This window comes from Aythya ferina (assembly GCF_964211825.1).
Source record: "Aythya ferina genome assembly, chromosome: 2".
NCBI lineage: Eukaryota > Metazoa > Chordata > Aves > Anseriformes > Anatidae > Aythya > Aythya ferina.
The window spans coordinates 47,328,538-47,348,118 of NC_140297.1; the positions used below are offsets into that span (position 1 = coordinate 47,328,538).

General features: G+C 41.4%; 1 protein-coding gene across 15 annotated transcripts in view; it reads left to right on the forward strand.

Annotated features, from left to right (window-relative positions):
* Positions 1-6,295, forward strand: part of TRAK1 (trafficking kinesin protein 1) — a 137,374-nt gene extending 131,079 nt beyond the window's left edge. For 13 of the 15 annotated variants that reach the window (XM_084510752.1, XM_084510765.1, XM_084510766.1 and 10 more), the window contains one exon: positions 3,290-6,295. In XM_084510752.1, coding sequence (XP_084366878.1) covers positions 3,290-4,088 — 799 coding nt within the window. In that variant the 3' untranslated portion in view covers positions 4,089-6,295. Of the gene's footprint in view, positions 1-81; positions 171-3,289 lie in introns of all 15 variants that reach the window. The other 2 variants (XM_084510756.1, XM_084510758.1) reach the window with 2 other exon arrangements.
* The last annotated feature ends 13,286 nt before the right edge of the window (positions 6,296-19,581 follow it).

Here is a 19,581-nt window from a genome sequence, read left to right on the forward strand (position 1 = left end):
AGACCAAAACAAACAACATGATGTTTTCAGCAGGCATGTTTAAGGAGCAACTCCTTACCAACTATAAACGATTCTTCACAGGTCATGTGAGAAGGACGAGGAAACTGCATTATGTCACGTTTTGCTGAGAGGAGATGTAGGGCAGACACTATGACCCAGCGTGGCAGGGGGTGAGCAATGCTGCCAGCAGCTCTCTGTTGGCAGGGCCATGTGGAAGGAATGCTAGTGTGTGTGGCACCAGCTAACCCGAAGAGTTTAGATACTTGCCTACCTGGTTGCGTTTGAACCTAGCCTCTAACCCAGGTTGTGCTCTAACCTGACTAAATTTCATCTAGCCCAAGGAGGTGCTCATTTTTTTGTTTCTTTTCCCAGTCTAACTCTGGAACTGCCACTGGGCTGGGTTGCTGAGGCCAGTTTGGGTCTGTTTCTGTGGCTGTGTCTGGGCTGCTCTGCAGTGTTGCTCAGTTTGAAGAGAGATATATTTCCTGTTTAAAGCAATACCCAAATGATCAACCAAGCAAAAAAGTAACACCTACATAATAACCAGTTTTTTGTAGGACTTATTTTTTAATTGCACTATAACACATACCAGTGCTTACAAATTAGTAAAAAAAAAAAAAAAAAAAAAAAAAAAAAAAGCTGCTCTAACTTTCTGCAACTGAAATCTGGGGCTCCACTTAAGTGCTGTAGTGCTCATGACTTGGACACCTTAAAGCCCGATAATTAACACTCGTGACTGAGTTTCCAAAATGTACTTCATCCTATCCTGTAGAAAGTCTGTTCACAGAGTAAATTCTCTTCCTCTTTCTTTTCCCTCCCTAATGTTTTTCAAAAGTTCTTCTGTACTTCTGTGTCTAGTCAGTATGGGAGATGCATCACAGTGGCTGTCACTGCTGCAGCGCCACCACCATAAACTGCAATCGCAGCTCTGAAGATGCAGTATTGATCGATTCTTAAGAGAAAAGCTGAGAACTAATGCTTCCTTTCTGCTCAGACTGTGTGTGTGTGCTGCTGCAGTGGGCATGTGTGGTGGTTTTAGTTCTGCTCTCCGTTCTTTCCTGCCACTGACTCCATCGAGGCAAAATGAAGGGACCACAGAAGACTTTACCTTAGCACATCCGCTGGCTGCACTGACGGCCACAACCCACATGGTGGTGCAAGACGACAAATTTTGAGGCAGTTTCGTAAGGCTGCTCTTGAAATTGCGCCATTCTAAATATTAGTTCTCTCAAAAGTGTGTCAGTGCAGTTTGCAGATAGGAATATATGGGATTCATCTTGCTGAATCTTATCTGCAGGGTCAAAATTCTTTGGCAGTTTTACTATTTTCAATAGGAGTTGTTACAGTTCCAAATAATGGTAGAGGTCATTTAGTTAGATCCCATTTACCCATGGAGGGAAGACTTAGCTTGAAACTTGTTAATGCCAGGCCAATATTGGCTCATTAAAGATGTCAAAGTTCTGCTGTTTTTTCAGAGACCACTGGACTACAGTTTGTAGTATTACATTGACTCATGTTAGCCGATTGCTGTATACCATTACATGAAGTTCTAAGCTCAGAAAAAACAAGCTCAGAACAAAGCCACCCAGGATGTTCAGTTTCAGTCACGGCAGTGTTGACTTAGGTGAAATGGAGCTGTAACTTCATAGGGAAATCCCACTCTTTGCCTCGTTCCCCACCTCCTACCTACTTAGTTTTACCCTCTCTTGCATTGGCTTTGGTGCTTGTATGACTCTTTGCTGGGTGTCTTCTACTTCCAAACCTGGCAAGACAAAGGGGAAGGTTTCTATCTTTGAGCAGTGGTGAGCTCTCAGGTCAGTAAATTTTGGTTAGCATCGTGTTGCAGTGGACAAGACCCCTCAACTGCCACTAGAAGAATGAATCCATGCCTAGTAGGTGGAATTCTCTTTTTTATGTATGTATATCTGGCAAAAAATGCAGCATCTCAGCATAGTCAGAAGTAGTCAGAAAGCTGCTTTTTTTTTTTTTTTTAAAAAAAAAAAAAAGCTGCATGTAACCTAACCCTTGGGATTCTCCCAAATAGACATGAACCTGGAATGTTACGGGTGTCCTCCATGCCTTGTTTCAGCAATTACTGAGTACACCATGACTTATTCAATGAATGGTGTACCTTGGTCTGACACAAATTTTAAGTAGGGATTATACATAGGTAAATGTGCTGTGGCTGACCAGATCTGTAACTAATAGTTGTTTGTTTTTTTTAAGGATTGAGTCTGTGTTCATTCAGTATGATCTACCAAAATGGGTGCTATTTGATATGCCTCAAAACCTAATAGCCAACAGTAGTGTGCTTAAGAAAAAATGCAGTAATATATCAATAAGCATAAGTTTATAATGCCTGCCACTTGTGCAGGTCATTGCCAATGTAACATTTTCTTGCCCACTGCCGCAAACAGTTATTTTGAAAAGAAATATTATATTTTGAAAAGAAAGAACTAGATTTGGGAGGAAAGTTAGCCATGTTTCAAACTATAGGAATTAATGCTGTACTGAACTAACAGTAGAATGGCTCTTTGTCAGGTATACTTTGCTACCGAGTGATCAGCTACTTTGGTCAATTGACAACCAAGAGCTTTTACTGCTCCTTTTTCTCATTTCTTTTGATGACTGTTCACCACCACTGTCCACCACCATTAGAAGTCAGATCCCACATCTCCTCCCCCTTAAATGTGAACAAATTCAACATAAGAAAGGTTGGACCTTACAGGAGTGCATGTTGGTGACAATACTAAATTCCAGCAGCTTTGCTACAAATGCTTCTGTAGCAAGTATGTTCCCCTCCTCCCTTGCCATTGGCTCCGCTATGACCCAGCAGTACTAGAATAACTAGCAGTTCTGCGTGCTCAGAAGCAACACTAAAAACCAAATCTGTCTTGCTTATACCGTCGGTCGAGTTCCCCTCTTTCCTTGTCTCATGGAAGCAACTGGGAATTGTGACTTCCAGTTGATCAGGAGGGGAGAACTGAAGGTGCTGATCACAAACCTGTCAATATAATAGTTCATCAGAAGAAATGAGGGGGTGGGTTGTTGGGGAATGCATTAATCCCATGAAACTGTCTGCTGAGGTATCCAAAGTGGAGAGATGCATTTTGTAAAAGATATTTTTTCAGTACTTGTCACGTTTGTTAAGACCTGGGAAATTGCAGCTTCCCATGCGCTCTCTACATGGGTAAAAGTCCCTAATCGGGGTTAAAAATCTGGCTTGCAATAAGTTTGAATTTATTGTGTGTAAGTGCAAAGAATAATTTGACTGCTTCTTTGCTTTCAGCCTTAACGCAGCACCTACTCCAGCTTGTGGCAGCATTAGCAACTTGAAAGGCACCCCGGTGGCTACTCCCTGTACTCCTCGGCGTCTGAGTTTGGCCGAATCCTTCACTAACCTCCGGGAATCCACGACGACAATGAGCACGTCTCTGGGGCTGGTGTGGCTGCTGAAGGAAAGGGGCATCTCGGCAGCAGTGTACAATCCACAGAGCTGGGACAGAGCCAGCAGAGGCACTCTCCTGAACACATACTCACCTAAAATGGCGATCATTCCTTCCACTCCACCAAACTCACCTATGCAGACACCTTCTTCTTCTCCTCCATCCTTTGAGTTCAAGTGTACCAGCCCACCTTACGACAACTTCCTGGCTTCGAAGCCTGCCAGTTCGATCCTGAAGGAGGTGAGGAATAAAAAGAATATCAGGAACAGTGAGAGTCAGACTGATGTGTCTGTTTCCAACCTTAATCTCGTGGACAAAGTCAAGAGGTTTGGTATTGCCAAAGTTGTGAGTTCAGGGCAGGCTCCAGCTCCTCCTTTAACTGATGACCAGGGACCTCTTCTCTGTGGGGCACAAGGACCGGTGAGGGGCCTTGTTCCTGGAGGCCTGGCGCCAGACAGTCTCCCACTGGGCTGCCCTGCTGTGACCAGTGCCATCGGGGGCATCCAGCTAAACACTGGCATCCGAAGGAACCGGAGCTTCCCCACCATGGTGGGTTCCAGCATGCAGATGAAAGGCCCAGCAACGCTCACTTCGGGGATCCTCATGGGAACCAAGCTCCCGAAGCAAACTAGCTTACGATGAAGGACTTTATTTTTACAGCTAGTCTTTTTAAATGAAAATACTCAGATTCTTTCTCCAATCCTCTTTTCCTCTCCCCACCACCCCTTCATTGCCTCTTGAGTTTGACAAATCAACTTTGTGCCTAATGGGAGAAATGTGTAAACTTTGTAAAAAATGTGTAAATATGTACCAGATCTATTGTAACTAATTGGATTCTTTTACTGTTTGACTGAGTGCGCAAGGCTCTACATTATGATTGCTGTATTAGGGTTAACTTGCTAACCTTTTGAAGAGTTTTTTTTGTTTTCTTTTGTTTTTGTTTTTTTTTTAATATGCACTGAAATAAATCAAAAGAACATAAACAACAAGAAATAGCTTGACTAGGAAAAACGTGAATTCTGTAGCTAGCCTAACTTGAGTTGAAGGTGCATGGGAAGCTATTGAATATGTTATGTGAGACATCACTTGAAGCATGGGAGTATTTGTGCTTCATTAAATGCTGAAAGAAGCACTCAGTTTAACACTTGATAGTTTTATTTTTGCTTTTGTAGATGAGTAGAGCTGAATTATTGGAGTGCCTGGCTATTATGCCTGAATGGATGAAACTTTATTTCTGTTCTGTATTCTCCTCCTCCCTGATACGACAAACTTGAACTAATACTGTGTTGAGGTCAGCAGGCCTACTGGGTACCTGGAATATTGACATATTTCTACCACTGCTGTTTCATTTTGGCATGCTTATGTTCTGTGTGACTTCTTTTTATTATTTTTGTTTTGTTTTGTTTTTCAATGCTGCACTGGATTGTGGAAGGGAAAATGCTTTACTATGTGTTGCTGCCACTGAAACATCCTTTGTCAGTGTGCCCAAAGAACAATTTTCACAACTCATGAGGTAAACATTGGTGCTGACTTCCTAGAAGCCAGAGTTGCGGAACAGATTTGACAGATAAGAATGTTATAAAAGAACATGTAGCAAAATCAGTGTTAGGAAAAGGCGCGTCCTTGAAACCTCAGCAGAGAACCACAAAAATTTAGTAATGGAATGGTACAAGCTGGAAAAAGCAACTTGCAATCAACATGTTATTGTTCAGCTTTCATGTATGTAGAGGACCATGGTGTTGTAGACAGGGTGAGAATATTCCTTGCCTATTTTCTGTTTTCTTTTTTTTTTGAAGAAATCTTTTTTGTTCAAAGTTTGACCTTTGCAGAGGTAAAAGTATGTAAAACACTTTATTCTGTGGTGGTATAAATTGAAAAAGCCACCTCCCAATGCCAAACCTATAATACCCCACTTCTTTAGAAAAGAAACAAGATGTCACACACCATTGAGTTGTGGCCAGGTGATCCTTATTGCTCTTGTGATTTTCTTACCTGTTTCTCCCAAATTTCTGCTGGGTGCTTGTAGAGAGAATTGAAATCTCCTGGAACTGGAATGGTCTGGAGGGAGCTTGTTCCTAGAGCTGAGCTGAGCCCTAAATTGTTTCTGAAGCAGGGAGGGAGAGGAGGAAATGGGGCAGGGTGGGAGTGTCAACATATGCTTTCTTTTCCTTCCAGTTCTTGTGACATCTAAATCAAGCTCCCTGTTTGTCATTACCATAATCACACTACAAGTAATTGCCGTGAATTGCCATTTGTACCAGACTGTTACTAAATCATTAGCACTGATAATTTCTTGTATAAATGAAACTGTCTTTTAGTCTTTGTGACAAGAGATAGGTGTTTTCTTTTTTTTTTTTTTTTTTGCCTTTTTTCTTTTTTTTTGAATGAAGTAGTTATCGCGGTAGTGCTATGGACACTAAGGATATTTTTTGAGAAAGAAAAAAACACATCGGTCAGTTACTGCATGTGTTTGAAGACTTATATTTATTCTATGAACTTAAAATGTTTTAGTAAAATGTCATCAGCTCTCTTTGCCGTTGTGTGTGTGCACTTATTGCAAGTAATTTAAGTACCTTTTAATTTGAATGTATTCTAAAACAGTAGATAGAATAACAGTTAATTCAGAAAAATCATGGACTTAATGGACCATTTTATATACCCAGAGGAAGAAAGCAATACCATATGAGAATTTAAAGTGTAGAAGCTAATCTTGCAATTGGAAAGCATTATTTAGCCTTTCAATAAGCAGTAAGATCTGTCCACCCACCAGAGAAAGCAATTGTAACACATCAGAAAGATGAAATTTAAATTTTCTTCACTAATATCAATAAAATAACAGAAAAGTTGCATTGTTGTGTATTATTTAGCATTTTTTCCAGATCTTTTAAGGTGATAAATCTTCCTCCTTGATCTCTTGCTTTCATCTCTTAGTCAAAGCAAATGAAGAGGCTATCACGGTGTTTGCTCTTTAAAATTCTTAGTTATAGAAGTGGATGAAAAGTTCTGAGACTTAAAAATTGCCAGAAATGGTTGGTCACTCTTACTCAGATCAGGTCAAAACAAAACAAACAAACAAACAATGAAGTTAACACCATTTTCTTCTAATTGAATTCCTAGAAAGAACAATTGGATGTTACGTGGTTTGTGTATTTTGATAGATTGGGCATAGGGGTGTGAATTCTGCTTAATATGCTGCAAAAAGAGTCGTGGTGAATGGAGCCAAGTCCAGTTGGAGGCCAGTCACTAGTGGCGTCCCCCAGGGCTCGGTGCTGGGGCCGGTCCTCTTTAATATCTTCATCGATGATCTGGACGAGGGCATTGAGTGCACCCTCAGTAAGTTTGCAGATGACACCAAGCTATGCGCATGTGTCGATCTGCTTGAGGGTCGGAAAGCTCTGCAGGAGGATCTGGATAGGCTGCACCGATGGACTGAGGTCAACTGCATGAAGTTCAACAAGGCCAAGTGCCGGGTCCTGCACCTGGGGCGCAATAACCCCAAGCAGAGCTACAGGCTGGGAGAGGAATGGTTGGAGAGCTGCCAGGCAGAGAAGGACCTGGGAGTGATGGTGGATAGTCGGCTGAATATGAGCCAGCAGTGTGCTCAGGTGGCCAAGAAGGCCAACGGCATCCTGGCTTGTATCAGGAACAGTGTGACCAGCAGGGCTAGGGAGGTGATCGTCCCCCTGTACTCAGCTCTGGTGAGGCCGCACCTCGAGTACTGTGTTCAGTTCTGGGCCCCTCGCTACAAGAAGGACATCGAGGTGCTTGAGCGGGTGCAGAGAAGGGCGACGAAGCTGGTGAGGGGCCTGGAGAACAAGTCCTACGAGGAGCGGCTGAGGGAGCTGGGCTTGTTCAGCCTGGAGAAGAGGAGGCTCAGGGGCGACCTTATCGCTCTCTATAGGTACCTCAAGGGAGGCTGTAGCGAGGTGGGGGTTGGTCTGTTCTCCCACGTGCCTGGTGACAGGACGAGGGGGAATGGGCTTAAGTTGAGCCAGGGGAGTTTTAGGTTAGATGTTAGGAAGAACTTCTTCACTGAAAGGGTTGTGAGGCATTGGAACAGGCTGCCCAGGGAAGTGGTGGAGTCACCATCCCTGGAAGTCTTCAAAAGACGTTTAGATGTAGAGCTTAGGGATATGGTTTAGTGGGGACTGTTAGTGTTAGGTCAGAGGTTGGACTCGATGATCTTGAGGTCTCTTCCAACCTAGAAATTCTGTGATTCTGTGATTCTGTGAAAACTAGTGACAAAATATGCAAGTATGAGTAAGAAGGAAACATCCCAAAGCCTGCTGTTAGCTAGGTATCTTTGTTACTGAGGGAAGTAGCCCACTGAAAATCCTCTGGGCAATTAGAAACTTCACACGGGATGAGAGCTAAGTAAGGGTAAAAGAGCTGCCTGCAGGAGGGGGTAGTCAGGCAACAAACCCGAGGTTACAGGGAAGGAATTGAACGAGGAAGAATACGGAGGGAGGAAGATACCTCCAGCCATCCATGCCTGAGGACAGGCTGGGTGAAGTGTCACTCCAGCAAAAGGGAGGAGCTGGGTCTTGCCCATGGGGTGCTGATGGCTATGGGATGAGTAAGGTTTTGGATCTGGTTAACTCATAGAAGGGTGTGTACATGTGAGATGGGAAGGATGTCTGGAAACCATCACAGATGTGTACAGAAGAGAGAGAAAGGAAGGAAACCCCGGAAGGTTCCTGGAGTGAGACCTCTTGATGGAAGCTGGTGTGTAAGGTATAAAAAAATTTTACTTAAAAAATTGCATTGTGTTGATGATAAATACCTTAGTGGGATCATGTTTGGCCCATCTGGGCCTGGTTGGTCCTGATGTCCTTGAAAAAGCAAATATTTAGAGTCAGAGACCTGAGTCTAGAATACTCCAATTTACATTGAAGAGTTCTGCAATTGTAGGGTCTACCTGCAATTATCTTACTACAAGTGTTTTTGTTTGTTTGTTTGTTTTCTATCTGGATATCGCAGTTGACAAAATGGGGCACTTGTTGCCTCATGTGATACCTTCTTGGACATGTGTAAGTGAGGACCCAGACCCTCGGGTCCAATTCCTGAATCCCTTCAGCTGTCTCATGGTCAGAAGCTTCAGTCCCTGAGCTTGCTTTAGTCCCTGAGCATATCACCAGGCAATCAGGGGACAAGTGACAGTGACACATGGCCTAGGAAAAGCAAAAGAAATGAATGTGCAGCAGAAAATAGTATGGTAAAATTACTTGCACCCAGGAAGATTTGTAAAGCAGTTGCATGAGTGATGGAAATTAAGCTGAGAGAATTGCAGGTCCCCACACGGTTCTGCACCAGCAGTGCTGAGTAGCCCTGTGGGAACACCACCCACCTTCCCACACCCTTCTGCTTCCAGAGAGACTTGTTGGCTGTGTATATGCTTTTAAATGACTCTTCAGATCTTCAATTAATTGTAAGTTGTCATGAACTGCATTCCTCCTTGAGAGAGGAAAGGATGTGCTCGAGGGAATCCAGTCGTTGGCCCCCAGCCTGCGTAGCCACCGATCACTGATCTTGGATGCCATAGTTTCTGTGCTATTAAATGCCTCTGACACAGGAGGCTGAAAAATCCCCATGTCAACACTGCAGCTCTGCTGCACTCCAGTCACTTCTTGCTTTGTCCTCTCCTCACGGCAGCCCTACCTGTGCGCAGCCCTGACCTGGGTTTGCCTCCCTGACTGATCCCTGCCAAGTGAGAGCTGGCAGTCCTGTGCACAGCCCTCTGACATGCTGGGCTGCGCTGAGTGCTGTGTGGACAGGCAGGGTCTTGGGTGAGTTTTGTGTAACATGGGAAGCATCTTGTGGGGTTATCATCTTTTTACACCCTGTCTCCTTCCAAAATTAATAGTTTTTTTCTCCCTAACTCATCCCTGCTGACATCAATGACAACTACTGTAGTGACCCCAATTTCTGGCTTTGGAAAGAACAATTACATGGGGTTTGCTGCTTGTGCTGTATCATTTTCTGACTTTTTAAAAAGTATCAAGAATGCTGTTTTTATTCCTGTCTTTCTTTGGAGTTCTGCATCTACTGTGATGGTTAAGTGAACAGCAATGTTCAATAAGTGAGTGCAGGTGGATATATTTACTTCCAGGCTTTCGGGTCTCTGAAGGTGAACGGTAAGCCCAGCTTTCCCAGAGTCCTGGAACTCAAGGAGTATTGCTGCTTAAACAGCCATGAAAATCCAGAGGTTTAGTAGTCACTGAAAGCCCTACAGAACTGGTCTTCAAGGCTGTGCTCCTTGGAAAAGAAAACTGATAAAATACCCGTGAAGACAAAGAAGGCCACAGGGAAACTAAAGAGGGAAAGTGCAGCCCACTGAGATCAAGGGGAATCAAAGACGAGTCAGGCCAAACACCTCAGGACAGAAAATGTGCAGCTGAAGATGGTCCAAGGGAAGGACGTCTCCTTGGGTGCAGGACATGTGTGTATTTAAAAGATTATAGGGATTTTTGTCCTGCTGAAATAGTCCTCAATCTGTGCTGAATCCAATTGCTGCTCAGTTGACACAGGCACTTAGGAATGATTAAAGCTTTAACAAGCCCACAGCCAGATTTTTGTTCTTTAAGAGAAATTTATTGAACTCAGGGGATACAAAAATCAAAGGCACAGAAAATCCTTCCACCACTTGATTAGCACACACTTGCATATTCCTCCACTCCGGACAGGAGAGACGACTTCAGTTCCCAGCTGAAAGGCTGGAAACCTCTGGCTGTAGCCCCAGGGCATGTGATGCCTTGGGCTCCTTGCAGCAAGGATGGAGCAGGCAGGTGATGCAGGAAAATGAGGGATAGAAGAGCAGGATCTGCACGGGCATTCCCATAACACAGCACCTTTCCCCCCAAGGGGAGGCTGCAGTGCAATGGGTAGGCAGAAAGGCAGGCAAGCTCACCTTCCAAAAATAACATCATTAGGGTTATGAATAGAGATTGGGTAGGCAGGACTGGACCTTTGTGGAGAAACTTCCAAATATCCCTAAATGCTGTCAGAAGGAGTGATGCTTACACAGCAGATGGTGCTCTTTCCTTTCAGCTGATATTCAGTCAGTGCCACAGCAGGACACTGTTGATTTTTTCTCAAATAAAACCAAGCTCCTGGTAAAACCTGATCAGAAGAGTGTAAGTGATTAGAAAAGTGCAAGCATATTCTGAAAATCAAATCAAATCAAATAAAATCAGATCTATTTATTTATTTTTGACAACTGAAAACATTCCACTCATGGCCAAAAGGAACCAATTTGTGAATGTCACCCAGCTAGCAAATTAAGTACTCAATTTTCTTGTAATACCGTGACTGTGACAACCTTTCAGGGTATAAATTTATATTCTGACCATAGTTTTTCCAATTTCTGGTGATGGTATCATTGACTTAGAGAGCAAAAGGTTAAGGTGCTGGTAGTGTTTTCTGATTTTCCTACAGGTCCTTTAATTCATATTTGGATTAAAAATTTGAAGTAAAATATTATTCAACTTAGAAATGCCAAGTATCTGTCCAGTACAGAGCTAAAACATAGAATTTGTAAATAAATTGATTTTAAAAACTTAAACCAATTTATACAGATGTTTAGACTGTACAATCTGATGCTTAGCCATGTAGGGAAATTTGTTGTCCAAGAGATACATATTAACATGTTCAAGATACCTCACTGATTATTTATTTATTTATTTATTTATTTATTTATTTATTTATTTATTTATTTTGACCAGTTGGGCTCTTTTGGTCACTGTCTTGAACTTAAATATCAAATGTTTTGATCCAAGGCTTAACTCTAGGTTAGATGTCAAAAATTGCTTATGTGGAGCTTGCCTTCAGTGATTGCCCAAGGTCCAGATATACTTGACAAGTGAGCTTCTCAGTGTTAATTTCAGAGGGGAAACAAGCAACACTATTTGCTGTTTTCTCTTTCTGAATATTTTCTAGATGTATTATTTGTTGCATATATATATATATATATACATATGCTTATGAAGTGTAACATGCATCCTTTTATCTTTTCGGATGGTAATTTCTTATATTTCTTAATTTAAAAAATGGCAACTGAACCACAAGTAAAAAATGTAATTTCTTTTCTAGACTGACTGTTTCAGAGTGTTTATGTGAAGTCAGATGTGAAATCTCAGTTTTTATTGCTGGCAGAGATGATCACATGCTTTTTTGCCCTTGAAAGGCAGATTTTTTTTCCTCAGTCCTTCTTTTCTCTGCCCTCTTGTTCCAGGTCACACATTATTGTCCCTCTCTTTGTGCAGGTCTGGTGCTTGTCAAACAGAGCTGTGAGCTGCTTCAACTCACTAGCAAGGCAGAATATTGCCTGACCTCTTTTCTGTTAATCTGGGTTTCTGTTAGTTTACTGAGTTAAAGATACTTAGCAAAAGGTCCAAAGTCCAACACCCACAGCAGAAGTCAGAGGGCATGCTTGAGAAAGGAAGTTGAAGGGGATATACATAAAAGGGAGCAGAAACTCACCTTTTGGGATCAGTGGACATATCTTTACCTTATTTTATGATGAAGCATCTCAAAACTGGATCTTCAAATTTAAACTGCTTCCGTAGCCCATGAAGACACAAATCTGCACTTGAAAATACATCTTCCAAGACAGCTGTCTAAGACAAGTTGTAGGAATCACTGAATCACTGAATGGTTAGGGTTGAGAGGAGGTTATCCAGTCCAACAACACTGCTCAAGCAGGGACACCTAGAGCTGCTTGCTCAGACCCTAGCTGTCTAGACAGCTTTTGAGTCGCTCCAAGGAGTGAAACTGTACAACCTCTCTGGACAATCTTGTCCCAGTGCTCGGTCACCTTCACAGTAAAGAAGTACTTTCCCAATGTTCAGATGGAACCTCTTGTTTTCTGGTTTGTGCCCATAGCCTCTTGTCCTCACACCAGGCGCCACTGAAAAGAGCTTGGATCCGTCTTCATTGCATCCTACCTTGGGTACTTACACACGTTGAGAAGATCCCCTCAGCCTCTTCTTTCCCAGGCTGAACACTCCCAATTCTCTCAGCCTCTCCTTACAGGAGAGATGCCCCAGTCCCTTGATCATTTTGGTGTTCCTCCATTGGATATTTACGCTTTCCAGTAAATATGTTGGAATAACAAAAAAAAACATGTAGTGACTTTGTTTCCATTGATTACAATGGGAGTTTGTGGCTGACTAGAGTATTCATGTTATCTAAGTAATACATACACAATTTAGAGAAATGGTTCTTTCCTGGCTTTCAGCAAGTTGGGGAATACAGTAGGGATTAAGATCAAATTGAAAAAGTATAGGAATTGAGAAAAATTTTTCTTTCACAATATAATTTAGGGCAGAAAAAGAGTGCACATATTCAGTTCCTGCATTTTAACTGGTGAGTGGCCACTGGCAATGATCTGCTCTGTTAGCTGCTGTAACCTTAAAATCAGTAATCCTAACCTCAAAATCAGTAATCCACACCTTCAGGGCCACTGCTGATGCTATGGTATGCTATGTGAGGAAAAACAAATTCTGAGTTTGTCTGCAGTAAATTCCTGCTCATTGTTGTTGCCCTGGGAACAAATTTTAGTGGGAGCAGTCTATGCCACAAAACTCAATGGTGTTAGGATACCTGCAACTGGACACTTAAAGACATCCTAAGACTGTTGCATCTATTGCTGAGAAGAGCTGTCAGAGGTCAAGTGGAAGAGTAGATATGATATGCAGCACAGTAGTAGATGGCACAGCCATGTGTTGTGCAGTATGGATATGAAACTGATTGCAAGTGCTTGGGTATCTTAGAAGAAAGATTTAGCAATGGTTCTGAAATTGAGCTAAACAAAATTTTTGTTTATACTTACTGGCATTTTATCTATGTAAGCAAACAGGCACTGATGTCATTCTTTTAACAGTTTTTATATGTTATAGACTATTCAGTATTTTTACAGGAGATAATACTGTGCTCCAGATCCCTTTCTGGCAGTACAATTTAAGTGTTTTAATAAATTTTCCAGTAGATGGCAGTAGTTACTTAGTGGCTGATAAATTAACGTCATTCAAAGTACAATATACAAACAAAGCAGTAGGGACCAAATATGTTCATCTATGTAATTAACAAATATCTGACACATAATTATGTATGTTTCCTGTTTTCTATATTTGCACATGTGTGTTTTTGTTTTTGTTTTTGTTTTTTCTCTGAATATTTTCCATTTGAGTCCATTGGTTTGCACAGAATTACATGACATTATAAAACAAAGAAAACAGTTACTCAGGGTTAGAGACAACATATCTGAGAGCAGAGTTCTGGAGCGCTTCGTGTTACATGTGTCTTAATTTTCTGATATTACCTGATGAAGGATCTGCTGCAGATCCTTCAACAAGATTCTACAACAGGGAATTAGTAGAAATGAGTATGTGAGACTGTCTTTTATTACTAAACATGAAAGCCTAGATAAGGCTTCATCTTCATGTTTAGGTACTTACATAGCTTTTATAATTCTGCCCTCTAAACTGAAAAAATGAACTCAGAAAGAAAAGATTTTTGACTGTATCACATCTTACACAATGAAAGTTAGAGGCTATACTCTACAGGTTTATTCGTGGCTTCATGGATATACCAACTGTTTTAACTATCCATATTGTGCTCTCATTTTCCTTTTTACATCAACACATCTCTTTACAGATCCTGAGATCAATTCACACATTTCTGGGCAGGAGAATAGCACAATATCAGTAAAAGCCTTTGGCAAGTTTCTGAACTTTGAAATCTATTGTGGGATACCCTGAGCTTGTTCATTTTACATCCAGACTAGAATGTTTTATTATAAGTTATCTCGTATTAAATTGTGCGTTTATGGTGGGTATTTTTCTTATATAATAGCACAAGTTTACGTGCACCAAAATCAGTATGGATGATTCCATATTGTGAAACGTGGTATAAAGACTATCAAACCCTGCCACTGTTTTCTCTCCATGTTCTGCTTCTTCTAGACTTTCTGTTCATGTTGCCTCTTTCATCCTGGAGACGTGTTAGACAGATGGTCACCGTGCTGTTTAAACGTTGGTCTGAAGACTTTTACACAATCATGCCTAATCATAAGGAGTTGACCAAAGTAAGCTATACCAATGATATTTCACCTGCCACATATGGTTTTGGCATGGTTAATATACTGGGATGTTTGGAGTGGAGCCTTTTTATTCACCAGAATGATTTGCGTTAGTTTAATTTAGTTATATAAGCAACCTCATGAAGCTGATCAGAGGGCTGGAGCACCTTTCCTACAAAGAAAGGCTGAGAGAGCTGGAAACGTTCAGCCTACAGAAGAGAAGGCTCCAGGTTAACTTCAGTGTGGCCTTCCAGTACTTAAAGGGGACATATAAAAAGACAGAGAGCAACTTTTTGTTCCCATCAGATAATGACAGGACAAGAAGGAATAGTTTTAAACTAAATGAGGGGAGATTTAGATTAGAGATTAGGAGGAAATTCTTCACTCAGAGGGTGGTGAGGCACTGGAACAGGTTGCCTAGAGAGGTTGTGGATGCCTCATCCCTGGAGGTGTTCAAGATCAAGTTAGATGAGGCCCTGAGCAGCCTGATCTAGTAAGTGGCATCCCTGCCTATGGCTGGGGGTTTGGAACTAGATGATCTTTGAGGCCCTTTCCAACTCAAGCCATTCTATAATTCTATGACTTAAAAAAGCCTTTCTTGTTATTTTTGACTTCCTTTGCCAGGTTTAACTCCAAATGGGCCTTAGCCTTCCCTATCGTGTACCTGCAGGCCCTGATAGTGTTCCACTCCAAAGTGGCCAGGCCCTTTTCCACATTTCATAGACTTTTTTCTTGCCTTTGATTTTATCCATGAGCACTTTGCTCATCCATGTAGACCCCTTGCCACTTTTTCCTGTATTCTTGCTCTTAGGGATGTACTGATCTTAAGCTTGGAAGAAGTGGTGTTTTTATTGACCAACTCTCTTGCATCTTCCAACATTCTAGCCCATGGGATATGTGCAAGTAGGTCCTTGAAGAGGTCAAAGTTGGCTCTTCTGAAGTCCAGGGCTGCAGTCCTACTAATTGCTTTGCTTCTTCCACACAAGATCCTGAACTCCACTACCTCGTGATCACTGTATCCCAGGCTGCCCTCAGCCTTCACATCCTCAACCAGTCCTTCCTTGTTAGTAAGAACAAAGTCCAGCAGCACACCTTTCCTTGTCATATCTTCCACCACCTGCATCAGAAAGTTATCTTCAGTGCATTACAGGAACCTTTCAGACTGTGTGTGCCTGGCAGTGTTGCTTATCCAACAAATATCAGGATGACTGAAGTCCCCCATGAGAATCAGTGCCTGTAACATTTGTTACTCGTTGGGTTAGCCTGGCTCATTCCGCAGTCAATTGAAATGGCAGGGGCATTGCTGTTATGGACACTGCCCCCTGTGTCCTTCAGTTTAAAGCACGCCTCACTAGGTTAGTCAGCCTGTTGCCAAAGATTTCTGTGCCTCTTCTAGACAGGTCAATCCCATCCCTCCCTAACATAATCTGTTATTATGTTATTAGATTATATGTTAGATTATATATGTTATTATATGTTAGATTATATATATGTTATTAGATTATAATCTAATCTTCATAGAAATTCCCATTGTAAAAACCAAAGCCTTTACGTTGCCACCAGCCACATAGTCAGGAGTTGATAAGTATTATACATCTCTTCCTGGCTTCGCTCTTTCCTCCAACTGGCAAAATGGAGAAAATAAATAATAAAATAAATAAATTGGGATCCCATATTTTTCACTTGTGCTCCTAGGGCTTTAAAGTCTTCTATGATTCTACCCATGTTCTGCCTTCTAGCATCATTTATGCCCACATGAAAAAGCAAGAGGGGATAGTAGTCTGTGATCTTGACAAGCTGTGGCACCCTCACAGTAATGTCCCAGATCCTGGCTCTTGGGAGGCAGCAGACATCTTGAGACTCCCTGTCAGGCTGGAAGAGAGAAGCCTCAATGTCCTTCAAATGGGGGTCACCCACTACAAGCACATGGCGTTTCTTTTTATGATATCCACTCCAGGCTGCCAGTATGGTTTCTTCATGTAGAACTTGGCCCTGGCTGTCAAGACCACCTATAGTTACAAGAGCTACATACTTGTTTTTCCTAGTGAAGCTGGAAGGTGGGGACCGAAGCAGTCCTGCTTTTGCATGTCACCAGGTACTAAGGTTCCTCCTTCTCAGTAATGTCCCCAACTGGAACATGATCATTAAACAACCTATCTATCTCCCTCTCAGCACCTTTAATACTGTGCAGCCTTACAACTGCTTCTTGCATCTCAGATACTTGTCTTAAAAGATCATCCATCTGAGCACATCTAGAGGAAGTACTTGCCTTATTAGTAGGAGAAGGTTCAGGGTACTTAATACTACCACCTGAACCGAGGCCTCCTTTCTTACCAGATCTGTCTGGGTGGATGCATCAGACATCTCTGTGGATTTCAAGAAGGGGCACTAGTTTTAGCCCTCAGGCAAGTGCCCACCACAATACCGGTGCTTCCCCCAGCTGTGAGCCTGCAAGCTAGCCACTTACAATTGAATGCTGTTTCCAGCAGAACTGAAGCACTCTGTCTGCATGAACTACCAAGGTAGTCCTCTGCATGTACATACTGTTATGAATGCCTAGCACAAGATTTTTATAGGAACAGTATTAATTTTGTGGTATAGCTTTTGTTGAATAGGATAGTTGACTTATTCTTCTGATTTTTTGGGTCATGGATTCTCCTTTTATATCATCATATATTCAAAGATGCCAAATTAACATGGAAACCTGCATGGAATACAAGCACTGCATTACAAAGTATGCACAAATGTGCAGTAAAAATAACACTGCATGTGATAACATGTATTAAATCTGATTAAACTGTGATACCACTTCATTAATCCAGGAAAATATGTAGTATTCTTAAGGTACGTCATCTATGAAAAAAAAAAAAAAAAAGAAAGAAAAAAATATTAAAAGCTGAGTTTAGTGTCTTTATACAGGTACAATGCCTCCTTCATTTTTTAAAAAAGTATCCTTCTACTGAGGCCTCCTTTTTGATTTACCAAGCTTGCTTTTCTCCTACTCTCTTGTGGAAGATTCTCCCTTACTTACCCTCCTGAGCTGCTGCAAAACACATCAAGCAACAATCAAAATAAATACTTTTTTAATTTTTTCTCTGGAATCTTTCTTTTGGTCTTTCAGGTGTATCACTCTATAATATCTTGGTCTTTTCTATATGCCTCATTACTCTAGGTGAGCTTTAAACACACAGACCAAATGTTGACATACAATTCTTTGCTTGTGATCTTTGGAGTATAGAGTAAAAAAATCTACACATTTCTATAATCAATAACTTTCTTTGATTTAGAGAATACCAGCTATATAAAGCCAATTGTAGCAATCAATGTACAGATAAAAGATACAGTCTTTATACCTAAGAGCTCTCACACTATTCTCGGATAGAGAAACATTTCTATTATGACAGCCCTAATGTTTGAGCTACTTGCATGACAAATTAATTATTAGTTGCCAGGGTGGTAAAATAACCACTATCACATAATTCTCTGCCTTGAGGTAGTTCTCATGTATGGGATGTAATATCTGCAGCAACAGGACAAACTAAGCTCAGCGTTCTAAGAAGGTGGGTTTTGAGATCCTGCTAGTGAGTACTAGTTGAGTTCAAAGCCACTGCTTTCCTTTGCAGGTGGTCCTGATTCACAAATTATTCTGGCTTTGTATATGTTGGCAAAAACTACTTGTGTTCATCTAGAGCAAATGCTCTAGACTGCCTGACTTCACTTTGAAAAATAAATAGGATTATAGAACAGGCTTATGGAATGCAAAAATACTCCTAGGCAAGACATGGCAGGCTGCCTGAGGTGTCAAAATGACTTAGTAATTCCAGTGTTAATGCACCAGATTAATATTGCATGGTCAGTGATGCATTTCCAGTGAACACTGTAACTATCTGGTTGTTATTGGTCTAAAAATACTTTTGGCTTCTAGACAAGTCTGTTCACACAAATTCTATATATGTCTAACCTCTATGATGGTGTTATTATTAAGTTTCTGAAATGCAAACAGAATACAAACTCTGGTAAACACCAAGGTTTTCTTCTGGCACAAGAGCTGGACCTTTTGCAGTCTATGTGTTTATGACATGTGCACTCATATATCGATTTCCTCGCAGAAATATTTAGAATACATGCAAGCTTTTTTGGAGTCCACTGCTTGTACTGGGATGATAGCATTTCTCTTGATGTATAAATCCATACACTGTGTGTAAATCCCTTGGCAGCTAAAATAAGCAAGTAGGTTACTGTTCCCACTCAGAAGCAGTTTGGCTCCTAGAAGACAGCTAGCTCCTGCTGCTAGTTACAGTCTCTAAAATCTGTTTACAGAGCTGTTATATTGTTGGAGAATATCAAGACTCCAAGTGCACAATAACCCAAGTACAATTTAAGACGGGTCAGATTTTACTGTCTTCTTACAGACTTCACTATTAACTCCGACAATAGTGAAAGAACACTCGGACAGGTCTTCCCAGTAGTTGCAAAGACACGACTTATATACAGTTTCAAAAAAATTGGAAAAGGTTAGGATAATTATTCCAATGTTAACAAAGCCAGGTGTGCATTCCTTAGGAAGAACGTACTCCAGCCAATCATTTATATATTTATAAGGCCAAGCACCCATGCCTGAAGATGAACTGTTAAGTACATTAATAACTGTCTCAATTGACAATATGGAGATGACTCTTGGCGGAGCCTATAGGACTGGAACACCTAGTATTATCTTAGTTTGAAAGTGGAGAATGGAATAAGCAGACTGCTACCATTTGGCTGAAAGAAACAGCTTCCTAGCCAGATCTCTCAAATTTTAGAAATTAACAATTTTACCCCTCTCCTCCCCTCTCTGAGACTTTAAAGTCTCACACAAACTTTGCACAGATTGCAGCAGGTAAGCTGCAGACATCCAACTCATAGCACTTAAGTTGAAGCCTAAGCAAAGTATGGAGTGTGCAGCCTTACCATCTGCTCTTGCCTCTGCACTGAATATTCCATAGCCATTAGTGCAAGTACTTCTTTTTGCTGTTCCATATTCTCATATATCAATTTAGGGCATACAGTGTGCTTACC